At 46.0% G+C, this 20,292-nt stretch overlaps 1 protein-coding gene across 2 annotated transcripts in view; it reads left to right on the forward strand.

The window, feature by feature from the left end:
• The window catches only part of THSD4 (thrombospondin type 1 domain containing 4), a 568,727-nt gene that overhangs the window by 103,245 nt on the left and 445,190 nt on the right, over nt 1-20,292 (forward strand). For both annotated transcript variants that reach the window (XM_072809456.1, XM_072809457.1), the window contains exon 5: nt 9,699-10,137. In XM_072809456.1, the coding sequence (XP_072665557.1) occupies nt 9,699-10,137 (439 nt within the window). The remainder of the gene's footprint in view (nt 1-9,698; nt 10,138-20,292) is intronic.

Raw genomic sequence — 20,292 nt, forward strand, 5'->3', positions numbered from 1 at the left:
GGCTGCTTCCGTATCTTGGGTATTGTAGATAATACTGCAATAAACATAGGGGTGCCTGTATCCCTTTAAATTAGTGGTTATTTAATCCTTTGTGTAAATATACACTAATGCAATTTCTGGATCCTAGAGTAGTTCTATTTTTAATTTTTTGAAGAACCTCCATACTGTTTTCCAGAGTGGCTGTACTAGTTTGCATTCCCACCAACACTGCAAGGGGGTTCCCCTTTCTCTTCACCCTCATCCACATCTGTTGTTTGCTGTGCTGTTCCTTTTAGCCAATATGAGGTGTGAGGTGGTATCTCATTATGGTTTTGATTTGCATTACCCTGATGCTGAGTGATGTGGAGCATCTTTTCATGTGTCTGTTGGCCATCTGGATGTCTTCTTTGGAGAAATGTCTGTTCATCTCTTCTGCCCATTTTTAAATTGGATTATTTGTTTTTTGGATGTTGAGTTTTACAAGTTCTTTAAACATTTTGGAAACTACAGAAAAAAAAAAAAAAAAAAAACCTTTTCCGGGAGAAGAAAGGATAAGAAGTGACAAATGAGTCTGTCTCAGCTCCTCCCTCTTGGGTGATTCCCCAGGTTTCATTGGTGTCCTTCAGAGATGTATCCTGCGTTATGCATATGCATTTTCGTGTCCTGTGTACATTTTTTTCTCTGTTCTTTTTCTTCTTTTTTTTTCACATAAACAGGAGCATGGACATCCTCAGTTCAGTGACTTGTTCTTTTTTACTTTAACCATGTTTTGGAGGCAATTTTATCTCAAGATGTATGCATCTCCCTTGTTCCTTTAAACAGCTTCATTGTCCTCCAGTGTCTGCCTGTACCATCATTTAACTCGCTCCTTATTCCTCCATTTAAGGACATGTGTGTTGCGTTTCACATTTATAATTCATTCATTTATTTTTAAGATGTTATTTATTTATTTGAGTGAGTGCACACACACGCGGAGGGAGGGGCAGAGGGAGAGGGAGAAGCAGAGGGCCTGCTGAGAAGGGAGCCCCACCCGAGACTTGATTCCAGGACCCCTGGATCATGATTTGAGCCAAAGTTAGATGCCTAACTCACTGAGCCACCCAGACGCCCCTTGCATTTATCATTTAAAAAAAAATTTTAAAAGATTTTATTTATTCATGAGAGATACAGAGAAAGAGAGAAGCAGAGACACAGGCAGAGGGAGAAGCAGGCTCCATGCAGGGAGCCTGATGTGGGACTCGATCCTGGGACTACAGGATCATGCCCTGGGCCGAAGGCAGGCACTAAACCACTGGGCCACCCAAGGATCTCCAGCATTTATCATTTTTAAGTCACGACTCAGATATGCAAAATGCAAACTGATTTTTCTATAACCAGACTTGGTTCATGAGCCTCTGTTTCTGCTGCTGCAGGACAACAGCCAGTTCTGGGAGACTCCAATGCTCCGACTGTAGGTTCAGGGTTTATACTCAGTTTGGTCAGGATTCCCTCCTTTCTTTGCATCCTCTTTTCTCTCTGGGGGGGATGTGGCTCCCGGATGAAAAGTTCCTGCACAGTCTTGATAAAGGGAGCACCGTGTCTGCTCTGCCTCATTGCTTTCCACTCTTTGCAGTAACTGCTTCCAAAATCCCCACAAAAACTCCTTTGGGATAACCCCTTGGGTGGGTGCCTCTGCCCTGACACCTGCCTCCCATCCTGCCCCCCTGTCTTGCTCAGGGGGCGTGTTGGATGAGGTCTTCCCCACAAGGCGGGCAGGTCCCTTCTGTCTCAGGCTCCTAAACGCATCTGGAGTTTGTATTGTACCCCATCCCAGGCCGCAGCATTCTGGCCTAATCTCTGGTTACGGCCTCTCACTTTGTCCCTCATCTGCCTGCTAATCAAACTCTTTATTTCCTTTGGTTTGAGAAGATAATTCCGAGGTAGTTCCTCAGGCCTGTCTCAGGTACAGAGACGGGCCAGCCAAATGTGGCCCAAAACATGGGCTTGGTGAGAGTTTCGTTTTGATATATAATAACAGTGGCAAGTACAAATATGACATATAATCTTTAAAATAATTCCTTAAAATCATGGGGAGATGATTCATTGGATGTAGTAAAGAGTCAGTAGGAGGTCAGACTTTCTCAGCAGCATCTGGCACAGGGACTCCCCAGCACCCCTGCTTCTGTCTGGCATCTCTAGTCATCAGTAATCTTCCATCCCACCACCCTCCCTCCCATCTTCCCTAGGGAAGAACTGATTTCTGCTTATCTAGCCATTCAGCTCAGGTACCTAGGTGCAAAGGAGTGCTACTTCTCTAAATGCTGTGAGAGCCAGAGCCCCCCAGGATCAAGCAGGGCAAGGAGACCTCCCCCTGGAGCAGGGACAGCTGGCGTCACTGCCAGTTCCATTCATAGAGGTCCAGCTCCTCCAGGGTGCCCAGGCTTAGACTCCTGGGGCTCCTTGCGGGCCCGTCCCAGGGGCTGCTGCTCTGCTGGATGCAGTGGCCCATGTGTGGTTCATGTTAGCACAGCTGAGGGAGGCTGGGCCCCTCGCAGAGACTTGTCTGAGCTCTAAGGCCAAACAAAAGGGAAGTAAACATGGAGAGCATAAGAAATACAAACAGCCTGGCTTCTGGAGAGAGCAGGCTTTTCTTGCTGCCCATTCCACTCAGTGCTAAGCGAAGAAGTGGGAAGCCGTCCTATGGCCGCAAGCAGCTGACAGCCTGGCCTCGGTGGCTTTCCAACTCTGACAGACATGCATGGAAGCACCCCAACTCCTTAATTCTTCCCTCCTTTTGAGAATAAAGCCCGAGTTCCAGACCCTGCTGGGCCCCTCTTTCCATTCTGAGAACCTGTTCCTTCTCCAGGGTTCGGTACCAGGAATGACCTCTCCCGGTGGACAAGACTTTTATCCTTACATAGAGGGAGGTGGCCTTATCCTCAGCACCACATTAGTTTAACAGTCTTTTAATATAATACAGTATTTTGTAAAGCAGAGATTAAACAAATGCATAAATGGAGAGGAGGCTTTTCCTTCATTTGGCAATCAGGGCTTGAGTCATTCATTCATTCATTCATTCATTCATTCATTCATTCATTCATTATTTCAGTTTTTCAATCGTTACTCAGCTCTTCCTATTGTCACCGTGCCAGGTTCCAGGAATATAAGACAAAGAAGAGGTATCCCCTGCCCTGAAGGAGCCTACAGGCCAATAAACTAAGGCAGACTAGACAGATCGAGCTGTGACAATCACATGGGGTCCAGTGGGAGGATGAAAGAGAAGGACATTGATTTCATGCGGTGAAGGGTTGGGTGGAGTCTGCACCAGGAAGAGCATTACTAGGGAAGTAATGCTTCAGCTAAGTACTGAGCGGAGGGGAGAGGGAGGTAGTCCAGGACATGGTGGTGGAGAAGGCAGCCTAGAGAGGAAACATCACGAGTGGAGCATGAGAAATAAGTACATGGAGCGTGGGGTGGGTGGTCCATGCTGTGCCAGGGCCATGACAAGACAGGCAGCATGAGCCATGTTATGCTGGCTGAGTGGCAAAGCCAAGGACTATGGACCTAAAACAGAGATGTGGCGAGAGTGGAAGAGCCAGCCCACCCCGGTCGGTGGTGTGGTACATGGGAGTGAAACAGAGCAGTGTTTTTCATGGTGTGGTCCACAGACCGCCTGGGAACCTATTAGAAATACAGATTCTCAGATGCTGCCCCAGATCTCCTGAATCAGACTCTGCAGATGGGGGTCAGTGGCCCGTTTTTACAAAACTTCCTGGTGATTCTGGCACTTACTCAAGTTTGAGAATGGCTGAGGTGGAGACTATGGGAAGAACTAGGAGGAGAAGTCTTGTAGGGAAAAGATGATGAATTTGGGCTTGAATGTGTTGAGTTTGTGAGATGTCTGCGGGGATGAGTAGGGGGAGGGTGGTCCCATGACCCACAGCATCAGCATCACCTGGAAGCTGGTTACAAACACACAATCAGAGGTCCACCCAGGTCTCCCGAATCAGAAGCTGTATTTTGGCAAGATCCCCAAGTGAGAAGCAGACTCTCTAGTCTAGAGGTCAGTTGGGCATATGTGGTTAACACTCAGAAGGGTCCGGGCAGGCAGGAGAAGTGGGGTGTTGTCGTTACAGGTGATGGAGGACACACATCCAGGGCACGTGCATAGGGTTGAGAAGGAGACTAGATGTGGTGTCTGTGCTGGAATCATCGCACTGGCCGGGCCTCACGTCACAAAGCTGCCCAGCATCACACATAATGAGGCCCTGGGATGGCAGTCAGCCCGTCGTAAGGAAGAACATTTTATGTACTTATTACCCTTTCCAAAATGCTATTTCCATCCATTATCTCAAGAAACAACAATTTCCCAGACACCCACAGTAGGTCACTGGAAGAACTGGGACCGGAACCTGGTGTCAGAGCCCTTACTGTCAAGTTCTTGTCACTGAGCCATCCTGTGGGGGAGGGAAGCATTTATTTATGTTATCAGGGCCCGAAAACATTACACATCATGCTCAGTAGATGTTCCTAGAATCCACTCAGTGAAGGTTTGTGGAGCAAATGCTGGAAGACAAAATGACAAAAACTGCCTTCAGGTTCAAAACATGCATTCCTATTGATAACCTCAATTTGATCTTTATGATACCATTGTAAGTAGGTAAGACACAGATAATTCATGGCCTAATTTTTAAAAAAAGTAACAGCTTTATTGAGATATAATTAATATGCCATAAAACCAATCATTTAAGGTGTGTAATTCAGTGGGGCGCCTGGGTGGCTCAATCAGTTAAGCATTCGACTCTTCATTTGGCCTCAGGTCATGATCCCAGGGTTGTGGGATCGAGCCCCTTGTTGGACTCCCTTCTGAGTGGGGAGTCCGCTTCTCCCTCTTCCTCTGCCCCTCCTCCTGTCCTAGGGCTTTTTCTAACATAAATAAATAAATCTTTAAAAACATACATAAAAAATAAAGTGTAAAATTCAGTGGTTTTTATTATATTCACAGGCTGTGCAACCATCACCACTGTCTAATTACAGAACATTTCCATCACCCCAAAAAGAAACCCCATACCCTTCAGCTGTCACTCCCAATTTTTCCCTCCCTCCTGATTTTCCCTCCCCTCCTGGCATCTGCTGAACTTCCTTTAAATTGTTATTTATTTTTTAAATTTAAATTCTAGTTAGTTGACATACAGTTCAGTATTGGTTTCGGGAATAGAATTCAGTGGTTCATCGCTTACATACAGCGCTCAGTGCCCATCACAACAAGTGCCCTCCTTAATCCCCATCAGTTATCTATCCCCTCCCCTACCCACCTCCCTCCATCAACCCTCAGCTCGTTCTCTATCCATCAAGAGTCTCTCAAAAAAAAAAAAAAAAAGAGTCTCTCATTATTTCTCTTCCTCTCCTATTCCCCCCTTGCTTATGTTCATCTGTTTTGTTTCTTAAATTCCACATGAGTGAAATCATATGGTATTTGTCTTTCTCTAACTTATTTTGCTTTAGCGTAACACACTCTAGCTCTATCCATGTCATTGCAAATGGCAAGATTTCATTCTTTTTGATGGCTGAGCAATATTCCATTGTGTATATATAGCACATCGTTGTTCATCAGGCGATGGGCATTTGGGCTCTTTCTATAGTTTGGCTATTGTGTAATCTCCTTTCTTTGTGGATTTGTCTGTTCTGGGTAGTACACATCAGTATGATATGTGGCCTTTCATTTTGGCCTCTTTCACTTCGAGTGTTCTTGAGGCTCATCTCTGTTATAGCCCATCTCAGTACTCCATCCTTTTTATGGCTGAATGATAACCCATTCTTTGGATATACTATGTTTTGTTTGTCCGTTCATCACGTGATGGACTTGGGTTGTTTCTGTTTCCAAGCTGTTATGAAGAAGGCCGTTATATACATTCACATACAAGTTTTTGTGTGGATATGTATTTTCATTTCTGTCGGGTATATAGCTAAGATTGGAATTGTTGGGTCATATAGTAACACTACATTTAACTTTTTTGAGGAGCTTGCAGGTAGCGTTCCAAAGTGACTGCACCATTTTGCATTCCCTCCAGGAATGTGCGAGGTTCCAGTTTCTCTGCATCCTCCCGACACTTGCTATTATCTGTCCTCTCTCTTTTAGCCCTCCTGGTGGGCATACTCCCATTTTATAGGTAAGAAAAATGGATGGTGCATTGTTTGCCAAACTAAGCGGCCAAGCTAGAACTTTTTTTTCCTTTAAAGCAAATGCCTATACGATGCATGCTCTGTGCTAGGCATCATTTGGGTCCTTTGCTCTTACTGTTTATTCCTTACAACAACCTGTAAGGAAGGTACTATCATTGTCTTTGTTTATAAATGCATACAGGGCAGGACTGGGCCTACAGTGAAGCCCTGGGGCACAACATTCAAGGAGACCTCACTCTCAGATTCCACCAGCACCGGGGCGACCTTTAAATGCTGCATCCTGTGTACCTCACTGGCCTCTCCCTAGTCCTGGCCCCGTTTAAAGAAACTGAATTATCAGAAGACTGAGCCACTTACCCAAAGTTGCATAAGTTAGTAACTGGCAGAGCTGGGATTCCAATCAGGAAATCTGGCTTCAGAGTTCAAGTCATGAATCACTATGCTGTGCTCACACCTAGGCCTAGGTGGCCAAACTGGCCTTCTTCTGTTTCTTTCTCAAGACCCACGTTTCCAAAATTTGACAAGTGAGGAGTCCAATGTAAAATCCCAAAGATGTGCTATGACCAAACAGAACCAACTAACCTTACGGCTTCCCAGGTACCTACCACATGCTAACCCGTGAAGGGCTAACTGACCACACACTCTCCCTTGGCCGCATCTGTACTCATCACCCCAACTCTGCATAGATCTGCCCAGTTCGAGGAGGCCACCCTGCAAGTGGCCAGATGGACCCTGTCCTGGTGGGGAAGAGGCCATCCTGAACCATCAGGATGATGAGTTCTGACCACTGTGAGGAAAACACATGCTCCCTTAGCCAAGTGGGGATTAGTCTGCCCCTCGTTCCAGGGTCCCAACTCAAATATTCATAAATCATATCTCTCACAGTCACACCCTGACCAGCTGCTCATTCTTGTTAGCCCGTTTATCAGTTAGCTGGTCATGTGTTTTTGAAACATCATCTTTCCAGTGGTGCTGCTACTCCAGTGGGTTTTGAATGGTTTTCCAGTTTAGGCCAAGGCTCTGTAAGGCAGTGTGAATACAAAAGTGTCCATCGACACCTGTGTATTGTACCTCCTCGGGATGATGGGCAGCCTTTGGAAAGATGCTTACTCAAGTCATCAGCCAACAGTAGCTTATCTCTCTGCTGCCTCTGTTCCCCTAAGGGCAGGATCAAGTCAGTCCTGGTTCAGTAGCCCTCGCTAGGTGAGCTGCAGCATTGTAGCCTGGCCCAGGCCAGCAGATTGCTGTTAGGTCCTAAGAAAATTTTGTAGATGTTATTCTCCATTAAAAATGATCACTTTTGGGGTGCCTGGGTGGTGCAGTCAGTTAAGCATCTGACTCTTGGTTTCAGCTCAAGTCATGATCTCAGGGTCGTGAGATGGAGCCCGTGCCGGGAGTCCGCTTGAGTTTCTCTCTCCCTCTCTCCCTGCCCCTCCCCATGCCCATGCACTTGAGCATTCTCTTTCTCCCTCAAGTACATAACAAATCTTTGGAAAAAATGATCACTTTTATGGTTGCGTTCTCATCCTTTGGTTTGGAATTTCAATTCACCAAAGCTATGCGACTCTGGACCAGCAGCACCTGGGAGCTTGTTGGAAATGCAGAGTCTCAGGCCCCACCCCAGACCAATCAAATCAGAGTCTGCCTTGAACGAGATCCCTAGTTGATTCCTCTGCACAGCCAAGTCTGAGAAGCATTGCTTCACGTGTCCTCATTTCTCTATTACCTTCAGCTGGCATCTCCACCTGGCACTTACTTTGAGGCTGGAATTTCTGGTAGGCTTTCAGATCTTAAAAGGAAAAGACATACACACAGAAATTCTTTCCCTCGCCTTTACATGATGTCATTCATTTTACCTGGCCTGCCACAAGAAAGAAAAAGGCAAATTACATCCAAGTTATATATATCTTTAAGACTAACTTCTTAATTGTGTCTCTTAAAGCAGCACGCTGGATTCCCCCATCATTAACAGAGTCCCTAGTGTTGCCAAGATTAATCGCGAAATGCCTAAAGGCAAAATAAACACTGTAGCGCAGTTTAATTCAAAACCCTATCAGCTAAGAATGAAGGTGCAATTAGTGATAAAGATGTTAATAATTAGTTGTGGTCTGTTAAATTTTACATTCAGTGGTTACATAGAGTGAAGAAAGAATTTCCTCACGAGGACAGAAATTAGTGTTTCACCTTGATTGCTATTTTAATGTGCTTATTTTAATGGGGCCATCCTGTAGAAACCCTTGGGCACATTTCCAATTTTACATAAATGTAGAATTAATTATTATGGAAGCATATAATTTTAGAGTTGGAATGACCTTCATGGTCATTAGATCCAGCTCAGACATTTTACAAAGAAGTAAGAAATGATTTCTTCAGGTCCTTGCACAGAGTATTGGAACCTCGCTCCCAGCTCAGACCAGTGACCCTGAAACCCTTCTCACATCCCTGCAGACAGAAATGCTTCCTCTCGCCTCAGAATTCTCAAACCACCGTGTGCTGTTGCTCGCAAGGCCGGATCCCACCTTGTGTTATGTTCTGGTTGCTTTCAGTTTGTAAGATTGGGGACTTGGGAACCATATCTGACTCATTTTTATATTTTGACCATTCCTAGCTCTGTGTTTTATAAACAGTAGTTGTGCAATAAATTTACACCCAACGGTCTGCTGGAACTATTCTATCCCATTCACTAGAGCTGATTGTATCTTTATAATGGTGCCTCGCGATGAGTCACGGTGGAAGCATTTATGCCCTGGATGTAGGAAAATGCCACAAATCAGGGCTTTCTCCTCCCTGGAAAACAGTTATTAAACATATACCAGCGTACAACTCTTTATGTGATTTTTTTCTAAGGTCTCACAAGGCAACAGGTCTTGACAAAATCTAAAGATGGTACCGACACGAAGATACGCCCGTCCACCCACTGTTCGGTGTAGGGTATCCGACTGTTTCGCCTCCTCTTCGGGGATTAAGTTTGACCCAGTGCAAGTCAGGGATCAGAACTACATTAGGGTGTGGTTGCTGAGCTATAAGTTCCACTTACCTGGAAAAGCTATTTGGGCATGAAGGGTAATGGAAACTGGTCTGAAATATCAGGCACAGTTGAGTGAGAGAGAAAAAAAAAAAAGAAAAACACAAAAAAACAAAAAACAAACCCACAAATTATTTTCAGAGAAAACAAATGCACAGGAAGTTGCTGTGGCCGGAATTACAATCATATACTTCTCAGAAAACCTTCAGGGGCTCCCTACAGCCACTGAACGGGTCCAGAGGCCCTGCCACAAGTCACGTACTGCCCACAGCTTACCGTGCCAACCTCACTTTGCACCGCTCACATCGCCCACCTTCATGCCACCTTCCGGCCTCCGTGGAGCCTCCCTGGGCCAGCTTCCAGGACAGGACGTCCCCTCCCGGAATGCCCTCCCTCTGCCTCCACGTGCCACCATAGGCGCTCTCCCAAGGTTTCCGTCCCTGCCCGGTCCCCTCCAGCGGGGATCACAGTTTCTAGGTTGACATGGACCTTCCTGTGACTCACGCATCTGCTCTTGTGCATCTTCCCTTAGGAGCAGGACCCGCGGTCCCATCGGCCCTGGCAAGTACGGCTACGGAAAGGCCCCGTATATCTTGCCGCTGCAGACCGACTCGGCGCACTCGTCACAGAGGCTTCGCAGGCAGAGGGCCTCGGCCCGGCCCCCCGGGCCCCCGGAGGCGTCTGGTCCTGGCCACGGCTACGGCGCGCGGGCGCACCAGGCTCCCCGGCAGGGGCCTCGGTACCAGAGCGACAGTGGCCCTCGTTCCGGGCTGCAGGCCTCCGAGGCGTCCGTCTACCAGCTGCCTTTGACTCATGACCGAGGCTTTCCCGCAGCTTCCGGGCTCTTCCACGGCCTGGAAACCAGCAGCAGCCCCGGCATGGGGGCAGCCCGGAGCTTCTCGCAGCCTGCCCGGTCTGCTGCCATCTCCTGCATCGGGGCCTATCGGCAGTACAAGCTGTGCAACACCAACGTGAGTACACGCGGCCTCACGCCTCCTGGGAGACCGAACGGCCGCAGTCTTTCAGGCCTACGGGCCTACGGGCCTACACCCGGGTACCTGCTGTCCCTCTCTCCTCCCTCCGGGCATTCGCCGTGGATTCTGCTCATTCTTCTCATTTTCATGAGGCTGTTACCTAAGTGACTAAGGGATGACTTTTTGAATCACTTATTGACAGTCCCTTTTTTTAAATTTATTTTTTACTGGTGTTCAGTTTGCCAACATATAGAATAACACCCAGTGCTCATCCCGTCAGTGCCCACCTCAGTCACCCCCACCCCCCGCCCACCTCCCCTTCCACCACCCCCTACTTCGTTTCCCAGAGTTAGGAGTCTCTCATGTTCCGTCTCCCTCTCTGATATTTCCCACTCATTTTTTTCTCCCTTCCCCTTTATTCCCTTTCACTATTTTTTATATTCCCCAAATGAATGAGACCATATAATCTTTGTCCTCCGATTGACTTACTTCACTCAGCATAATACCCTCCAGTTCCATCCACGTCGAAGCAAATGGTGGGTATTTGTCGTTCCTGATGGCTGAGGAATATTCCACTGTATACATAGACCACAGCTTCTTTATCCATCATCTGTCGATGGACACCGAGGCTCCTTCCACAGTTTGGCTATTGTGGACATTGCTGCTAGAAACATCGGGGTGCAGGTGTCCCAGTGTTTCACAGCATCTGTATCTTTGGGGTAAATCCCCAGCAGTGCAATTGCTGGGTCATAGGGCAGATCTATTTTTAACTCTTTGAGGAAACTCTGCACAGTTTTCCAGAGTGTCTGCACCAGTTCACATTCCCACCAACAGTGCAAGAGGGTTCCCCTTTCTCCGCATCCTCTCCAACATTTGTGGTTTCCTGCCTTGTTAATTTTCCCCATTCTCACTGGTGTGAGGTGGGATCTCATTGTGGTTTTGATTTGTACTTCCCTGATGGCCAGTGATGCGGAGCATTTTCTCATGTGGCTGTTGGTCATGTCTATTTGACAGTCCCTTTTGCTGCGTATCAGACCACCTCCACATTCTCAGTGGCTTTTTATCAACAATATTTATCCTTTGTGCCTGGGTTGGTGTTGGTCAAGGGCAGTTTGGCTAATTTAGGGCCTAAGATGGTGGTGCTTCAAGAAGTGGGAGTTGGGAGGGGGGCAGGTGTGACTAGCATCAACATGTTCCAGTCTCCTGCCGTTCCTGGCGTGAGCACTTGGGATATTATTGATGAAAAAGTCTGATAGTGAATAACTTGCTGAAGGTTCCATTGCTAAGCAGTAGCAAGGAAAATTATAAATGGAAACTACATGAGGTGACCAAATGTGTGTGTGTGTGTGTGTTTTAAATATCAGCTTAAAGACTGTGTAAAGGAGAAAGAAATAAGAGAATGTCCAAAGATTAAATTTCCAAGTTGCTATATTTTTAATTAATAATTTAATCTGCCTTAATATTCCGTTACTGGGCAACAGGACAGCTGTTACATATTAGCTTCAATTTCCTCATTAAAAATATATTTCCTGCTATAGAGTCCATAGAAATGACTTAATTTGTGATTTTAATAATTCCTCTGAATGCCTGGATTGCTCTGTAGCCTGTTCTTCCACTGACAGACTTCAGGAATTATTAATTTTTGTACAGCAGTGATTTTTCTAAAACCATCGCTAATCAGTCAACCATTAAGTCTTTATTAAGCATCACTGCCTTGTAACAGAACAGGTGCTATAGAAGATAAAAGAAGAGTTGTATTATCTGTCTTGTAGGGTCATTAAGAGGATCAAATGAGGAGATGTTAAGACAGGGCTTTATAACAAAAAGAAATACTTGTGTCCGTGATCATACATGGTCCCTGTCCTTGAATATCATTACTATCCTTTTAAAATAATGGGATGCCTGGTGGCTCAGCTGTTGAGCGTCTGCCTTTGGCCCAGGGTGTGGTCCTAGAGACCCGGGATCGAGTCCCACATCGGGCTCCTCACATGGAGCCTGCTTCTCCCTCTGCCTGTGTCTGCCTTTCTCTCTCTGGTGTCTCATGAATAAATAAATAAAATCTTTTAAAAAATTAAAAATGCAACGAATTCAGGGGTTGCCTGGGTGGCTCAGTTGGTTAAGCATCCAACTCTTGGTTCCAACTCAGGTTACCATCTCAAGGTCGTGAGACTGAGCCCGTGGCTCTGTGATGGGCTCCACGCTGGCCACGGAGCCTGCTTAAGATTCTCTCTCCCCAGGGATCCCTGGGTGGCGCAGCGGTTTGGCGCCTGCCTTTGGCCCAGGGCGCGATCCTGGAGACCCGGGATCGAATCCCACGTCGGGCTCCTGGTGCATGGAGCCTGCTTCTCCCTCTGCCTGTGTCTCTGCCTCATTCTCTCTCTCTTTCTGTGTGACAATCATAAATAAATTTTAAAAAAAATTTAAAAAAAAAAGATTCTCCTCTGCCCCTCCCTCACTCTATGTCTCTCTTAAAAACTTAAAATCTTTAGAACAAATAAATTAAATGAATTCATTTCTAATGTAGAACACATTCTCTCATGGACTAACTAGTATGTTTCTTAATTTTGAAGATCACATAAACCATAAAGAGAATGAAAAAGTGAGAAGGCATTTGATGTACTGAACCTGAGATCTACTTAGTATTTCTCTCGCTTCACCTACAATTTTCAAGTGTGAGCATTTTGCCAGGTCTGTGCTACTGACAGCAGGGCCGCCTCTCTCCATGTAGATATTGTGGCTTCTCTGGGGGCTGGGATGACTCCACTACTAAGGACACCAAATTGTGAGGAATTTTAGAAAATTCTTGTGAATTTATGATGTCTGCCATCATTTGACAGCTAGCAAAGTCACATCTCAAGCCCAGGACGGGGAGGTGAATGTCGACAAAGGATTATACAGCTTTAGTTCCCTTCTCTTGGCTGTAACATTTCACACAGTGTCCTCCCCAGCGCACCCCATCATCCCAAGTCCCATCCACTTACCTTATTGAGAGGTGTCATTCCGTAGAGGTCCCATTACTGCCTATCTTCTTTTTATAAGCCCATGGCTTCTTGGCACTTGGGCCACCCCTCTCCCCCACGAACACCTTAAAACTCTCTCTGTGTTAGGGGTCCCTCAGACCTCTGCTAGGTTTGATGATTTGTTGGGAGGACTTAACAGCTGTGATTTATTACAACAAAAGGGTACAGAGAAATATCAGCAAAGAGAAAGGCACGTGAGGCAAAATCTAGAGGAAACCAGACACACGCTTCCAGGACTCCTCTCCTAGTGGAGTCTCACAGGGGGTGCTTCATTCTCCCAGCAATGAGTTGTGACAACACGTGTGAAGTGTTGTCTACGAGGACAGCTCATTAGAGACTCTGTGCCCAAGTGTTTTATTGGGGGCTGGTCACAGGCCCCCTCTGCCTGCCACATACCAAAATTCCAGACTCCCAGTAAGAAAGCAGGTGTTCAACATAAACTGTATTGCTAATGCAAATAGTTTGGGCACAGCAAGTCACTCTCATCACTTCGGGAGTGATGGAAACCCTTAGGAAATCCGAGTTCCCAGATGCCAGCCAAGGACCAATCTTGTAAGCAGGCCTTTCTGAAGACAGCCATTTCAGTCCTGCTGTCCTGGGTCTTGCACACTTCCTGCATGGACCCATGTGCTCTGGCACCTTAGTGTGGATGACCTCATGTAGACATTTACCTGTCCCTCCCACCCCCTCAGTGGGGAACATGAAGAGATAACCTGAATCTCCAAATTGTGTACCTCTTCCTACTCCAAGGGGAAAGAAGTGAAGGGCAGTATTGTGAAAAATCATATTTGTCTAATAGGGTATCCAGGTTATCACTTATGTCTCCTCCAATGAGGTAAAAGAAATACATGCCTTTAGAGATCTCTCCCAGTTCCTATCTGGGAGAAGAGAAAGAAGGGGAGGTAGGCCGGGGCAGGTTGGAAGCATACCCTGATTTCAGAACACTGTTCCTTACACCAAGGGCCTGGGAGATCCCACCCAAGTTCTTGATGGAATACCCCACTTTCTAAGACTACCCCCGCAGTAGAGGTCACAGTTGTGAGATGAATGATTAGTGCATATAAGGGGTGATGTGAATTAGGGAAAATGGTTTTGCAGGCTTCCAGATCTCGGAGCAGTATCTCATCACTGGTCACAGTCCCTCCCTCAACACCCTTGTGGTCCAGCGGCAGAGAAGGTGCCCAGTGCAGCAGCCTGGATGTCATCGCACCCAGTGCTGGGGCACTTGGGGTGGGGGAGCAGCTTTGGGGGAACCAAGCAGGAAGCCTCTGGGTTGGAGAAGACTCCACTGAGGAGGGAACAGTTGAGCTGGGTTTCAAAGAATGGCTGAAAGAGAGAAAAGGGCATTTGGGGGCAAAAGAAAACCACTTAGTCAAAGACAGGGAGGCAAGATTATGCCAGAGTCTTAGGTGCCGTGATGCTTGTTAGATAGTAGGGCCCCTCCTTCCCTTCCCTCTGGCCTCCTCCTATCCACTTCATTTTTTAAAATATTTATTTATTCATTCATTCATTCATTCATGAGAGACACATAGAGAGGCAGAGACAGAGGCAGAGGGAGAAATAGGCTCCCTGCAGGGAGCCCAGGACCCAGGGATCACGCCCTGAGCCAAAGGCAGACTCTCAACCACTGAGCCACCCAGGCATCCCTCCTTCTATCCACTTTAAATAATCACAGCTGTAGTGGGCAGTTTGGTCTTTAGCATCTCGAAATACAGAGATTTCACGTGGGCCTGGCTTGACTTTCATACATGAGATCGATGCGTGAGAAACTTGCAAAAACACAGCACAGAGTCAGAAAGTGATTCTAATCAACTGGTTTGATTGGAGGTTAGGTTGCAGGGTGGTCTGAAACAGGAGGCTTGGAAGCAGGCTGTGCTGGATTTGAGCCCCCATTTCCATGGGCAAGGCGCTGAACTCCCTGGGACCATCTGGGAGGCAGGGAGAGTAAGAACACCTGTTCCACAGGGTTGATCATGCACATGAGGAGCTGACACATTAGGAAATATGGCACGTTGACCTGGATGAGTAAACGTGGCATATGTGGCTTGCCTGCCCCTCCAGAGCTTGGAGCAGAGCAAAGTCTCCCATGGCACTTTCTAAGCACTTGGTCATGAAATTATGGTTGAAGTGATCAGACTTGCTCAGAGTCCCCTTTTGTCCTCCGGGGTTCAGGGTCCTTTCCCTTCACCCAGTAATAAAACACGGTTGCTGAGAGCCCCAACATGTCAGCTGTGATGTAGCTTCCAAGCAATCGCCCTTGGGTCAGGTGTAAAGTGACGAGAAAGTGAAACCAGAGATAAGCTCCTGCCAGTGAATGCTTTAACACCCTCCAATGTGCGTGTTTAACGTGAAGCCCTACTTTGTGATGTCATCTGGGAATTTTAAACATCTAGTGTGACTTTAGGACTGTGACTCCTAGTAAGATGGCCTCTATGAAATAGTATAAATCAATAGTATAAAATCAATAATAAATGCAGTCCTCGTGGCATCTGCATGTAGGCTTTAAAGATAAAGAAGGGTTTTTTTGTTCTGTTTTTTTCTTGCTTACATTGTATATGAGGAAGTTAAGGTGACAAGCCCCAGTGTAAATAGAGACTCTTATGGTCTTTTATTTATTAATGGATTTATTTATTTATTCATGCGAGACACAGAGAGAGAGGCAGAGACACAGGCAGAGGGAGAAGAGGGCTCCCTGCGGGGAACCCAATGCAGGACTCGATCCCAGGACCCCAGGATCACGACCTGAGCTGAAAGCAGATGTTCAATCACTGAGCCACCCAGGGGGCCCTCTTATGGTCTTTTAGAGCAGACACCAATCTTTGATGTCTACGGGTACAACACTCCAGGTCACTCACTAGTGTGGGTTCTTACTTGACTCCATAAACACAGCATTGACATCGATGGTGGGGTCAGGTGTTAGGCTGTGGGTCAGGGACGCTGAGATTAAAGCAAGCTCTGGCTCTAAGTGCTGTCCAGTGGGAGAGACTCATAAACAGATCATGACAGGTATAGAGCACGGGCACCACTGCACTGCTGTGAGGCACTCTGAAGTCCTCCGGACAGTAGAAATGAGCCTGGCTTGGTGTCCTGGAGAAGTGCAGGCTGTCCAGGTAAGGGGAGGGTTTTCTAGGGAGAGGGAATCAGAGGGGCTCTCTGGGGACGTCTCGGTGGAACCAGATGTTTCTCCTGTGAGCGGTGGCTTTTCCTCCAAGTACGTTGTCAGGAGGCACGGGGCAGCATGGGGAGGTCTCCGTGGTTTATCCACAGCCCTGCACTTTCTCAGGTGTGGCTAAAAATAATAAGTGCTCGAGGAATCAAGTAAATAGGTTTCTTCTTCGTGGAAGTTCGTGGAAGGCTGAGAGTTGGAAGCAAAAGCAGTGGAGTCTTGATAAGGCTGACGGATGCGGGGGAAGGAGAACAACAAATTGCAGTCCCTCTGGTGCCCGATCTACTAGCTGTTTCTGGGGTTTTGTATTATTATTTGCTAAGTCCATTAACAACCAAGACACTTTATGCCCTCTGTCCTGGAGGCCGAGATGTCTCTCTCCCCACTTTCTACTCTTAAGCACTCTGAATTCAGTGCTTTCTCTCTAGGGCACATTGACACTCTGGCTCTTTCTGGAGAACGGAGGCTGGAGTGAGTCAGCTGGTGCAGGGTGGGGAGGGGGTTATGATTTTACCACCAAAGGAGATGTGATCTTGAGTTTAGACAGAGTGCACTTAACGTTATGGGGAGGAACCCTTGGGGCTGAAAGCAGCTTTTAGCAAACATCGATGTGATGAGTTCTGGTATCAATGACTCTCCAGTAAATTTCCCTGGAGTGGGACTGGCTTCAGCCAATGGATTTGTCCATGTAGAGTTGTTTCGGTGTTACAAGTAAGTGAAAATGAAGGGAAAATATTGGACACATCTCAAATAGAGCTGAGCTCTCTTGAGGCAGGGTCTACGTCTACCCCATTTCTAGTCTCCTGTTGAATGAAAGAGCAGCTGACAAACAACCTCCAGACTGTGCTTTCACAAGGATCTTAACAAATAGGCCAGGTCAAGATTTCTGAACAATTCGGTAAGGTGTGAAGCTTGCTTGAACAGTGGGGCCAGTTGTGGGATGGACAGGCCATCTAACTGGGTGCGCGATGTGTAAGTTTATCACCCGCCTCCTTATCTGGGCAATACGTGCTGGTGTCAGTGCTTTTTGCATCAATTTCTGCTTTCCATCTTCTCAGACCGCTTGGAATTTCTCATAGAAAGTTCACTTATTGACTTTTGCTTATTTTGTCAGTGGCCTTTCATAAATACATATTGAAATATGTATGTGAATATATGTAAACATATAAATAGTAAAGGTATTTGTTAAATATGTCAATATTAACTAATATTAGCATAAATGTTTACATATATAAATATATTGCATATGCTTGAGATATGTCTGAGTCACACACACGAGCTGTTCACAATCGTCACTTCTAATTATAAAAAGTAATGCAAATAGTAAGAAATATCACGGTGGCAGAGAGCTATATCCCCATCTCCCAGTCCCTCTCCCTAGATGTAATTGCAACCAGTCATGTTTGATTTTTCGTTCCTCGGGTCATTCTCTCCATGACTCTGATCACATGCTAATACATCTGCTTCTTGATACATCAACATCAAATTCTCTTTGTCAGCTTCTCACTCCAAAAGATAAAGAGATGACCCCCTTTCCTCCCACTGCTGATCCCTGCTAGCCACATTTTTATTTTCTGTTATATTTTTAATTACACAAAGCATGTTAACAATTTTTATTTTCTTGATTTATCAACATTAGGGTGGATCAGTTAACTCCTTGCTTTGCAAGATTAGAAATTTAGTGCCCGGTTTGCCAAATCTTTCTCTTTGCATTACATGTTTTGGCCGATGCATTTTTCCTCCTGTGGCCTGTGACATTCCTGGAAGGGACTATTACGAGGGGTTCTTCTCTGTATCCTCCATAGTCACAACACCTGACACATAGTAGTAGGGGCACAGGGAATATTTGCCTTTGAGGGCATTTCTCCCCCGGTCCTAGCAGATAGCAGAGGGTCAAGAGGCTGCTTTTCCTAATGTGATCCCTAAATGTGCTGCTGGGGGGAGCAGAAGTTTTAAATGTTTTAAAAAGTTTACATTTGGCTGTATACTTTCTGATTAGTTAGAAAAAAGATGTTCTTGTTTAGATCTTCTTACAGACATAGAGCACTCCTGGGATAGGCCTAGATTTGTATGAACGCTTATCCAGAGTACTTAAAAAATATGTGGTTTTCCTGGCTGAATAGATGGGCTTAGTCATATTAACATCCACTGGGTCTCTGATGTATGTATTGCATGAAAGAGAAACACATTTGTCTAGGAGAACGTTATGAACTTGGATATGGAAAAAAAGTGTTTGAGGGCAAGAAAACCTCAAGATATTGGCAGTGGGGGGTGGGGTGGGTAGGTGGGTTACTTTGTTTTTTGTTTTAAGTCCAGAACCTTCACCTGGCTCTTCTGAACAAACCAATTAACTGACTATCTAGAGAATGCTAGAAGTGGTAGCAGGTGGCAAGAGTTTTTGTGCGGTTGAATTTGTTCCAAGTGACTTGAGAAAGCAGATATGAAACATATTTGAAAAATGTGCTGGATAATTTGTAAGAAATTTTGATCCATGGTTGCATTTTTCTGCAGCTGGGAACCAAAACACCTTTTTCCAGCTGGGGAAGAGAGAGGGGAACGTTTGCTCAGAACACCTACCTGTCAGGCGCTTGAAGCTTCTGGAACTGCTGGAGTCATCTTTGACGTCCAGTTAGATTCCAGTTCAGCTACTATTTACTGAGCATTATTATGAGCCAGATATATTGGCGTATTACTAAGTTGATCTTCACAAAAACCCCTGCTGGGTGGGAGTGCTGCAGGGCTTGCTACCGAAATGCAGTAATTTGGGTTTAGAGAAATGAAGTGCTTTGCCCAAGACCACACAGCCACTTTCTCATGGCAGTGAAGGGATGTTAAATGTATCACATGTTGTTTGCTGGTAGCTGGTGTTTTGAGTGAATCTAGAGCAATGCAAAGGGTAAAAAAAAAAAAAAAAAAAAAAAATGCATGTCTGACACAGGCAGGCTTCAAAGTCATGTTCCTTGGTACTTGAGGATGATGCCCTTCAGTCGACTGAGGAACTGAAAGTAATTAAGTAATCAAGAGGTAAGTATGCAATCACCAAGAATGAACTCTTGAGCAATGAAGAGGTGCAGGCAGTTGTCATCATAGATTAACTGGGGTCTCTCTCTCGGAACATAGCCCAAGTTTCCATAATACTCCTTGTAACTCATAGCAACCCTAGGCAGTTGTCTCGATGGAGCTTTGGATAAGGTCTGAAGTGCTTTACAAGGATTTGGCTCATTATATTAAAGTACATCTTTATTTCTTTTCCCATAAGAGACTAGTGGAAACATCCCTCCCTCTTTTGGATGGAAGGAAGTCATTTGAAAGGGAGGTTATCTCCCAGAGGCATTACATGGCAATAAAGCTCTGGTCTTTGCTAGCCCCATCCTTCATGAGCCTGATCTCTATCTACACAGCTTTTTCCCTGTCCTACTTTTCTGGCCTGAAGATTTCAAGAATCTGTGCCCATGGAAAGGATTAGTGTCTGCAGGAAATCTGCCCAAAGCCAACTCACAGTGTGAACTAGAGAGTTACTGATAAGGTGAGGGTGACTCAGTCTGTGGCATCAGGAAACAGCCCACTTAAAATGTAACAAATGTAAAATGATCCGTAACCTGGAAGTTTTAACTTCAGAGAGTCTGTTAAAATGAGAGGAGATTATAGACCGATAATAGTATGACAAGTACAAACAGATGTAACCCACAAAAGACGTGAAACAGAATTTCCCTGGCCCTGCTTGGTTTTCGTCCTCCTCAATCCACAATTGCCAGATCTTTACAGCTGAGGCCACTGCACCAGGCCTCAGAGGCTAAACCCAGCCTTGGCCTCTAGGACTCCTTAGGCCAGGGGTTAAGGCCCCATGACAAATCAGCTTTGCTGTCCACCCCGTCTTGAGGGGGGCACCATGCTATGGTGGTTACTGGCATGGGTTCTAGATCCAAAGAGTCTGGGTTCAAATCCTGACTTCGTTGTTTCTTAGCC

This window comes from Canis lupus, chromosome 32 (assembly GCF_048164855.1).
Source record: "Canis lupus baileyi chromosome 32, mCanLup2.hap1, whole genome shotgun sequence".
Taxonomy (NCBI): domain Eukaryota; kingdom Metazoa; phylum Chordata; class Mammalia; order Carnivora; family Canidae; genus Canis; species Canis lupus.